Below are 11,105 nucleotides of genomic sequence, written 5' to 3'. Positions count from 1 at the left end.
TCAATATAGTCATGTAAGGATTGATTGAATTTGTTAATGGGATTGGAGTCTAAGTTACCCATACTTAAAAAACTCTGTAGTTTCTTGTCATCTATAGCCCTTTCGATTCAATTTTCATTGATCAGTAAGATGCTACCACCATCAGTTGACAGCGCCTTCTCAATGTATCCCCTGCATGCGAATCCAAAAGTTACGTGTACCTATAATTATTGTGTCAGTCACGAGGAGATCATCATCACTAGGCGGAACGCAATCAAGATGAGAAAAATGCATACAATTTCCAACCATCTTTGAACACTTCGGGAAAATAATGACACTTTATAATATGGCCTTTCCACAAGTCCAAACTGTATGATATGAAAAGCCTCACCCAACCATCAAGGAATTGAACCCCACGCATGCATGCGTACGTTCTGAATGACATTAATTTTGTACAAAACTAGCATGAGTACTCCAACACGACAACTTAATTCTATTATTTTGTCACATCTTTCATGTGAGCCTCGAACTTATCACTTGATCTCAATATAAAATTAAGATTACTGTTAATTAATTATGTGTATGATTATTTTTTATTTTTTATATAAATAGATCTTAAATTTCTTCATTAATATTTTGGGAATACGTGAAATTTACCCATCCTCTGGATATATTATTTTCATATTGATTTACCATTTATTCAACAAGCACGTGTTTGCTCGGGCTAATTATAAACTTTGTCGTTTTGATGGTCCATGTATTTAAATGAAAACTGAAATTCCGAAGAGAAAACATTAAGTCGTAATCAATGATCTAGCTAGCTACTTCAATTTTTAGAGTTCTACTGTATCTAACCTTGTTCCCACGGCCCAAATAAAAAATAAAGCTATGGCAGCTTCAAAACGACCATAAATCCTTGCCACCTTTATATAGTCAAGTCCGCATTTTCCGTCCGTCTATTTGCAAAAATGGAGTTTTGTGCTAATATTAGATATTGTCGTAAAATATACAAGTATCGTATAATGATTTTGGGACCTTGATTTAACCAAGTAACTTTAAATTATTGCGTAATATTTCTTTTTCAAGAATATTATTGCTGCGAATCATTCAAAATAAATATTGAGTTGTATCGTTCCTATGTTGATTTAATATATTTTAATATAAATAAATAAATAAACATACGTGCAACCCAAAATAACAGAATAAGTTAAAATAGAAAATAGCATTATTCCAAACTTTATATCACTAGAAATTAAGCTCCATCATACACATGAGCGGAAGAGATCAGAGTTTTTCGCCATTGCAGATACCACTCCTTTTATTCTAATTATCAGCACTCTCGTTAATTTCATGTCTCAACTACTCCTTTGTGATGATCCGTACATGCAGTAAGGCCATGAAGGCCTTAGTTCACATGCGCTACCAACCACCCAAAAAGACTTTTTGGCTTAGTTGGCGGTCAAGGGATTTAGAATTTTAGATTAAAGTTCTGAATAAAGCTTGTATGTCGCTGCTAGTTGACCACTCAAAATGCATTGTTGGTTATTTTTTTTATTTAGTGATTAAAATTTTTTTAAATATATTAATATATATTTTTGATTTTTAAAAATATTTAAATCTATTAAAATTTTGAAGAGAAAAAAGAAATAAAAAAGTTATTAATAGTCACTTTTAACTGTGCTACTTAGGTGACAGAGTAGCACCTTCTAAAATTTTTATACAATCCTAAGAGAACCGAGAGGAAAGAGATTGAGATAAATACTTAAAATGAGTTCCGTTTACGTAACAAAATTTACCTAATAATAATTTGATTTTTAAATTTATTACTACAAATCAAATTATATCAAGTCAACCGTATATATCCTTTATATCATCTTGTAAATGAAATTTTTAATAATTTTTAAACTTTTAATATAGTTCAATGAATTTATTCAGACAACTATAAATATAAATACAGTAAAATTTATTTATTTATTTTTCTTATCAAAGGTAGTAAAACTTGTAGAAACTAAGACTTGTTTGGTTATACATTTCATCTTATTTCATTTAATAATTATAACTTTCCAAATTTTTATATAAAATATAACAAATAATTTTTTTTTTTAAAATTTTAAAATAAAAATAATATTAAATATTTATTTTTTATTTAATTTTTAATACTTATCTCATCTTGTATTAGAACCAACCGATGGATAAGGATCAGAACCCGGTTTTAACTTTAAGAATGTATGAAGTTTCACCGTTCAGTGGACCACTGTCCTTAACATCAATATCCCTACTATAATAATGTTGCAACTTTAAAGAGAGCCGCAATGGTGGCATTCTTGCTATTTCGTGTACAAACATTGGGTATAAATGTATTTATGATACACGACTGGTCCCTGGGCTATGCCTATAAACTCCAACGAAGCGAATAACAGTCGGTAACGGCAATTCCAAAAGAAACCCATTGAGACCAAAAACATCAAACCATGAAAACCCAACAGCCACCTCACTTCCTCCTCTCCCTCGTCTTGGCAATATTAATTTTCCGGCTGCAGCCAGTCCCGACTGTCGGATACCCCGACCCCACAACCACGACAGACGCCAACGATTTCATCCGTACGAGCTGCGGAACAACGTTGTATCCCGACCTCTGCTACACGTCGCTGTCCCGGTATGCCAACGCTATACAGCAAAACCCGGCTCAGCTGGCCAAAGTCGCCATAGCCGTGAGCCTCGCCAAGGCAAAGCACCTGGCCTCCTTCATGTCCAACGTCTCCCGCCATGCCGACTATGGCACAGACCCACGAACGGCATCCGCGCTCCATGACTGCTTCTCCAACTTCGGCGACGCCGTGGACGAGATTCGAGGCTCGTTGAAGCAGATGCGCCAGGTGGGAGCCGCGGGAGCTGATTCGTTCAGGTTCCAGATGGGGAACGTGCAGACGTGGATGAGCGCGGCGCTGACGGACGAGGACACCTGCACCGATGGGTTTGAGGACGTCAGAGACGGTGAAGTGAAGACAGAAGTGTGTCATCGGGTGGCGAAGGCGAAGAAGTTCACGAGCAACGCGCTTGCTTTGGTTAACAGTTACGCCGCCGATGGGATCCCTTGATGGGGTTTGCATTTTGTTGTTTCCTACTTGATCGAGTTTTTATCAGTGAAGTAATTAAGCAGATAGATTGTGGGAGTCTTGAGTGAGAGTTTTGTGCATATTTTGGGCTTTTGTAATTTTCTGTTGTGTACTTTTTAACTTTTGTGTGCTTGTAGATCAGAAGGAAGCCCGGAAGCTTTTAAATTCCAGTTACGTACAATTTCTATCCCAGTTGTGCGCTTGTATATAATAAGAAGTTTTTATTTAAAGATATTTATTTTCAAAACTTAAATTATAAAATCTAATTAGTAAGATTTAAATTTTAAAATTATTTTTTAAATTAAATTATGTTACGTTACTTACGTGAGTACTTTATTAGATGTATTATCCAACTTAAGAATATGATTTTTCTTATTATAATAGATCGATAAGTGTACTTAGGTTTATAAAAATATAATATATAAATTGAATTAATTACATTTAATATATTAGGTTTTTTTATAATCTAAGTAATAAGTTATATTAATTTATAAATTTATTTTTATAAAACTTTTATGAAACTTAACTATTTCTCATCGGTATTAAAACTCTGTTAGGCTGTCTGTCTTCCTCTCCATGCGTGCACCATAAAAGAGTTGTGTTGAGATTTTAATTTACAGGCTATACGCTGTCAAAGATAAGAATGGGAGTGGGACGTGTAAAGGGTTAAATTATAGGCAATCATTTACCGATCGGTTCTTGTGTTTTAGTTTGGATGGTACTGAGATGATTTTATTATTATTTTAAAATTTAAAAAAAAAATAAATTATTTATTATATTTTATATGTAAATTAAAAAAAATTATAATAATAAAATAAAACCAAACCGTTTATGAAGCCAATTAAACTAACGTACCTCAGTCCGCGTTGGGATAGTATTTCCGATTTTGAGTGTATCACTTTCAAATGTATGTGCTCGGTCCCATTCAAGATTTGCAACAGCATAGATCGGCGCTTAAAGTCCCGAGTTTTGGTCACGGAAAATGCTTTGCTGTCTTCCTCCTCCAAATATACTCTCTTGTGTATTTTTTTTTTCTTTACTTTTAAATGTTTAAAAAAAATTATCATTAATGAATTTGAATTTAAAAAAATGTTTAAATATAGTCTTTAATATTATTTTTATTTTAAAATTTGAAAAAATTATATTATCATTTGTGTTTTATTTGGGAATTTGAAAAAATTGAAATACTTAAATAAAAAAATTAAAAATCTAAAATTAAAAAGTTTGTTACTTGTGTGACTATTGTGAAAAAAATATCTAAAAATATAAGAAAATATCTTAAAATATCTAAAAATATCTTAAAACATTTGTGTTCCCAATTTATTTTGTTTGGTTATCTAAATCAAACTATCTCATCTTATCTCGTATAATTATTATAAATTTTTAAAAGTCTTATAAAATATAATAAATAATTCAACTTTTTTAAATTTAAAAATAAAAAATAAAAAATTATTATTATAACAATATTTTATTCAACTTTCAACTTTTATCTTGTTTCATCTTATATTATTTTTTTTTCAAAAAGATGATAGGATCTCAATTTTATTAATAACCTTTACATGTAGTGGTAGAAAACCGTGGTTATCTCATCTTATATTATAATTTTGATATATATATAAAGTGGCTATCTAACAGAATTTTTTTGACTTAACGGTTTTTGTTATTTTACCATTAAAATCAACGTCGTTAATTGCATGAATCATAATAAAGTTAATTATTTTCCTGCGTGATTTCAATAATCACAGACCCACTCCTCTATCTCTCTCTCTCTCTCTCTCTCTCTCTCTCTCTCTCTCTCTCTCTCTCCTTAAAAATTCTTTTTTTTTTTTTTAATATCTCTCTCCCCAATCACTTATGAATAAATTCATAGTTATCAAAATTTATGCAGCATGCATCGATCCTGAAACCCATGCATTGATGATCATTTATTTATGAGGTATATTAGATATATATTATATTATATATATAATATTTTATATAAATTATAATTTATATATAAATTTATATTAGGGGTGTGCATGTGACCCGAACACCCGATGGATCCGATTAAGATGATCTGAACCGATCCGACTTTTATCGGGTCATTACTTGAGCAGGCATCCAACCCGACTAAAATAACAGGTTTGTTAATTGGTGTCAACCTGTCCGACTAAGTCGTCAAACCCTAGCCAGTAGCCGCCCATTCAGCCTCAAGCCCTCCGGCGACAGCTCCACGTCCTTCTGGCCAACATGGACGCCAACGATACGCAGAGAAGAAACTGGACGCTTGAGATATGCAGAGAAGAAATCCACAAAAAGGAAAACACCATGAAACTAGACGCTTGAGATATGCAGAGAAGAAATTCACAAAAAGGAAAATGCAACGAAATAGAAAATAGTGAAAAAAGATTTTGCTATGCAGAGAAGAAGAAAATGCAAAAAAGCAAAACGCAAAAGAGGAAAATACAAGATCAGAGCCGACGGAGTTTGCTATGTAGAGAAGAGGGTATTTTCCAGCGAAGAAGCTTACAGATCTAAACACCGTCGTTTAAAGAGTGTTTTGGGGGTTGAATCGAGAGGCTCAGGTGCTGCCGCCATTGTTGCTGCTGGGTTTCGTAGTTTGTAGTTTTCTTATTGAAGAGTTTGTGCTGGGCAAGTTGAAGCTTGGGGATGCCTCTTCTCGGCTCGAGATCTCGTACAATCCCAAAAGTCCAAGTCATTTCTAGAAGCAATTTCTGGAAGCAATAAAGGAAGAATAGTTGTTTTATGTGAGTGAATTAACTCGTTTCTGGAAGCACGGAAACGGTGTTGTTTTTAAAGGTCGAGTCATAAGGGTTTGACCCGATTTGATTTTATTCGGGTTGGCATGAGTCGGTTTGGCGCCTTAAATGGAGTTATTCGGGTCGGGTGAAAACCCGTTTGAAACAGACCGGGTTGCAGGCCTAATTTATATATATCATTTAAAATTTTTATTCATTTCTTATATAAACAAAGAGAAATGTAAAATAATTAAGTTTAAATTTATTTACCAACTACATTTACGAATATAATTATTTCAATAAAATATTATTTATTTATCAATATAAATTCATTATGAAACATTAAAATTAAATAATAATATCTTATAAAAACCTTAATATTTTATTTCAGCTGTACCCAGGAGCACATGAAGTAGTAAATAATAAGATTTTAATTCTAACTACTTTAAAACTGATTTAAGTCTATCTTACTATTTGATGTTAAAAATTATATATATTTTTCTAAAAACATTACATTATTAATCAAAGAAATTTCCTTAATAAAAACAATATTAATTTTTAAAATTAATATTTCTACACATTGGAAGAATGTCCTTTGGACGTTGCCCAACTATTATTATATATATATATATATATATATAAGGGGTCCCGCAAGGGCCATGTTCCATTGGTTATTAAATTTTAAATAGGATTATTTTTGTATATAGTTAAATCCATATATGATTAAAAACAATAAGTTTGGTAGATCAAAATTAAAAGTCATCTTCTAAAAATAGTTGATGAATTACTAAAAAAAAAACCCAACATGTTTAACCAACGTCTATTTATTTTTACATAATATATATACTATAAAAAAGAGCCTATAATATATTATAAAACAGTCTTCCTTATTTGTTTCTCCTAAGACTCTTATATAAGATTTCGATCTAGTACTGACTTGTTTTGTGAGAATGCTTTCTCGCCAAAATAAACATGTATATGTGATAAATAGTTAATTTGTTGGAAAAAGCAATTATTTGCGACAAATTTAAATTCGCTGCAAATAGTATCATTCTTTAAATTTAAAGACAAGATTTTCTTTTTTGAACTTAAACATAGCGGAAATTCTACATACTATATTCCTCTCCCACTTCTATACCACAATGATGAGTAGACTAGGATGAAAGTGAGATTGAATGTGTGGTTTGTAGTATTGCTCTAAACATAATATTATTATTCTTTTCAAATTTGAAATTGCAATATTGATCTTAGAAAATAAAAACATGCACTATAAGAAAAACGGGCAATTGCGATCAATTTATAGCAACGAAAAGAGTATTAGCAACCAAAATAATTTTCTAATACTCTTTTTGTTACTATAAATTGATCGCAATTACCCGTTTTTCTTGTAGTGATATTCTTACCAAAATAATTTTCTAAAGGATAAAAAGTGTTATTGATTCTTTTAATAATAATTTAAAAATGAATTACAAATAGATTAACATTAAATGCGTTACCATAAAAAACAAAATCGTGAATATGATAAATTAAAGACAAATTATAAACCGATGAATAAATTGAAACCTAAAAATAATAATTTCATTTTGTAAAATGAATATAATATTAGTCCAAATACTATGATTTATTTTTATGAATTACTATGAAAAATAATTGTTATTTTTTTCAAATGATATATACAAAAAATACTGTTATTTTCAAATCTTAGAAGAAATATAAAAAATATCTAATTTGGTAATTTGTTCACCAAAAGTTCAATAAACCAAAATATTCAATTTAGATTATTTCTAAGTTATTAATATTTCATTATTATTATTATTTTATTTTAATTAATATTTTTTTTAAAATAAAAATATGAATTCATTCATCATACCGAATTTACAAATATGATTTATCAATACAGAAAAATCTAGACTATAAGCCAACTTACACAACTGCTCTGAAGCATCCTCACACACAAAGTGACGGAAATTGTCTTAACTTCTAAATCTCTCCGAAGAGAGAGAGAGCACTCTGTATAAACAGAGTGCCAAAGCCCCTCCATCCTCCTAAGGACCATCCTCCTAAGGAGGTGGAGTATGAGACAATATTGCTATGGACAATACTATTGTGGACACTAAGTCAAAGAGCCTATTACTAAAATATTACTAAAAAACTACATAAAAATTACACTACAAAATAATTAACAAAAACAATATAAACACAGGCATCGGCATGAACCCCGACGGTACACCCACCGCAAACATCGGAATACGAACCCAAGAACAGCACGAGTACCCAGCTTGCATATGGACCACAACAACCTCCACTGCAGAGGTCAGTCGTACGTTCACTGGCCATAACATCGTCCGCCACTCTCGACTAGCACTAGTCACAAATTGTGTCCGATCAAATAACTCATCACTCAACTCGATTTAAACAAAAATAACAGAACAAGACAAAAAAATCAACTCCGGAATGGAGGGGCAAAAAAAAGAGGCAGTGGTGAGTGCAGAGTAAAACCACTCTTAGAGGAGAGCCGACGGTCGGTCGATAATCTCTCATAGTCTTAGGTCCCAGAAAAGTTAGATTTTGACTTGGCCGGTGGCTCCTCAGTGGCGCGTGACAGCCATGCTCTAGTGTAGGCCGAGACTTCATCCTGTGCGTACGGACGACGCTTCCCTCCATTTGGCTCGTGTTGGCAGTAGAAACAAAGGAAGAAGGAAGGAGGGGGGAGACGAAGCTCTCACCTATTTTAATTAATATTAGGATAAGAGAAAATTTAATTATATTTTTAATGAAAACTTAGAGTATAAAAATGTAATTATGCAAATGAGTATAAAAACTTAAGTGTGAACCCAAATAAAAGTTACTATTCATGAGACTATAGCCTTTTTTTTTATTTTTTTTATTTTTTTTATTTTATAGAATAAATATGTGGTACGTTCTCTATAATAATACGTGGATTTGTTTGCTTTTTAAAAAATGGTAAATAAAAACTAGATAACAATTTATCTTAAAATATATATATATATCTATATATATAACATTTATATTAAAATAAAAATTGAAATAAAATCAGTTTAGATTGAGGAATTCACTCTTTCTAAAAAGATTGAAATCCTCTTCTATATCCAAAGTTACAAAATACCAACACCAACCTGAAGTCAGCCCATGCATCATAGTAACGATAAGATTTTGTATGATATTTATTCGTACAATCAAGGATATTTTGCATGCTTCCTCCCATTTCCTCCAATTATTATGTCTCTTCCTTTTTACTGTTTCTACTTTTAAAAAGAAAAGCAAATTAACAAAACTCATGGCGTACTAATTAATTACTTGCTTTAGTCGACAGCGTTTCTCCCTTCATGATTTTTTTTTTTTCCTTTTTCATGTCTAATCCAGATAGGAGCGTAGGTTTAATTCACGTTAAGGAAGCTGTTTAATTTTGTAATATAGCAGAAATAGTGTTGAGTATTTACTGCTTCGGCAAGCCAAAAAGAATAATGTCACCATTATAATTCTTTTATAATTCTTTTACAATCAATTATTATGACAGTGTCACCATATTTAAAAAAGTTAAAATTTTCTTATATTTGAAAAGATTTGTATCGGATAATGCTAAATATAGTTTTAGAGTTTGTAAGTCTCGTATATTTTATTTGAAAAGTGGTAAGGTTTACTATTAAAAAATTAATTTTTTTATATAAATTTTATATTTATTCATTTTTTTAAATAAGCGTGCGAGGTTTACATTATTTAAAACTGCAAATATCATTTCGTTTTATCCTATACATGATATAGAATGTTAAAATATATATTACATAATAAAATTATCTCTCCCTATTAGCTTAATTATTTTTTTTTTAAAAAAATATTGCTGATTTAAAATGGTATCAGAGTAGAGGTTTTGAGTTTAAAACCTGATTCTAGTTCTTCATTCTATTTCATTTAATTAAATATTCCACGTATTTGACCTAATAATTAATAGAGAGTTTAGCTCACATGTAAGAATGAACGTTAAGAATATAATACAAATTAAATAATTAAATTTACATCTTTTCATCTTTTTAAATTTTTAAAATAAGTAATGATTTATCAGAGGATTGGTGTCAACTTTAACTTTGTCATGGCATGCAACTCATAGAGTATATATATGTAGCGCATCATGTCTTGCTTTTACTCTGAACAAAGGGGGGCTATATATGTTTGTGGACTAAGCTGTTCGGCATTTTGACGTACTATATAATTATGTATTACGTTGAAGCTCATATTCCTCATAAAAGCAAAACAGCTAGCATAATAGCATGGATGTTTGGCACTTTCTTTTGGGTTTTTTGTCCACAAAATAAAATTTGGGTCAGTTTTGATTTCACAAGCTCGCGACAGGATGCAACGTGTTTCACACAGGAATCATCGGGTATTATGATTAACCAAAAAAAAGAGGACTAATAATGATTAGGAAGTTTCTGATAATAGAGCCTTTCTCTTTTAAATAGCATCATTTGCACCTAACAAATTGTCAATCTGTCGAGACTCCAGATGTCAAAAACGAAAACGTGCAAATTTTTGTGAATTTCAATACAACAACTGCCTATATCTATGATTTACAGGGTTTTTGGTCTCCTGTCCATTCATGAATATGCATTTGTCAGGTTCAAGAAAGTTCACAATTTAGTACAGAAAAGTGTAATTAGCCTTTTTTTTGAGTTACCTGCTTTTTAAAAAAATGTTCAAATTTTTTTAAAAAAATTTCCAACTCTGTCCAGATATCTTTCACTCTTTTTAAAAAAAAAATAAAAAATAAAATAAAGAACACTATGTTAGCCTTTCATCTAATCATTGACTTAGATTTTAGTGAAAATAGAAAAAACACAAAAATGAAAACTGTTTTTACATAGACTAAAAAAAAACTACACAAAAAAATTAAATTTAAACAATTTTTTTTTAATCACCTGATGATCTATCGATCCACTCTCACTTTAGTGAAAAATATGTTTTTAAAATGATATCATTTAAGTTTTCCTATCTATTTTAACAAAACCCAATAACTAACACATCTAAAAAATTTTAAAATTTTTCTCAACCAAATATATCTTTTTAAGTCTCATGAGATCCATACAAATGCTAGACTTTTGGAAAGCTCAATGGAGAGTTTAAAATAAAATTCTATTCATCATTTTTCTAACTATCATCTCTTTATTATTTTTTGACATGGTGCTGCATGGTTGAAATGTAATTAAAAAGGGAAGTTCTACACGACCTCCTTACTGCAGATCAACCTTAGCACACA

The 11,105-nt window shown here is 30.7% G+C and overlaps 1 protein-coding gene across 1 annotated transcript; it reads left to right on the top strand.

Moving 5' to 3' along the window:
• Positions 1-2,382: 2,382 nt before the first annotated feature.
• LOC122314131 (21 kDa protein-like) lies at positions 2,383-3,287 on the top strand. Its single transcript, XM_043129543.1, has one exon. The coding sequence runs from the start codon at positions 2,451-2,453 to the stop codon at positions 3,075-3,077; it is 627 nt and encodes a 208-aa protein (XP_042985477.1). The 5' UTR covers positions 2,383-2,450; the 3' UTR covers positions 3,078-3,287.
• The last annotated feature ends 7,818 nt before the right edge of the window (positions 3,288-11,105 follow it).

Source organism: Carya illinoinensis, chromosome 6 (genome assembly GCF_018687715.1).
Source record: "Carya illinoinensis cultivar Pawnee chromosome 6, C.illinoinensisPawnee_v1, whole genome shotgun sequence".
In the NCBI taxonomy this organism is placed as follows: Eukaryota; Viridiplantae; Streptophyta; class Magnoliopsida; order Fagales; family Juglandaceae; genus Carya; species Carya illinoinensis.
Note: the sequence above shows the minus strand (reverse complement) of the source record. Positions and strands in the feature narration are given on the sequence as shown.

What these genes read in the sequence shown, in the direction of transcription:
- LOC122314131 (XM_043129543.1), top strand. Translation starts at nt 2,451, where the DNA reads ATGAAAACCCAACAGCCACCTCACTTCCTCCTCTCCCTCGTCTTGGCA.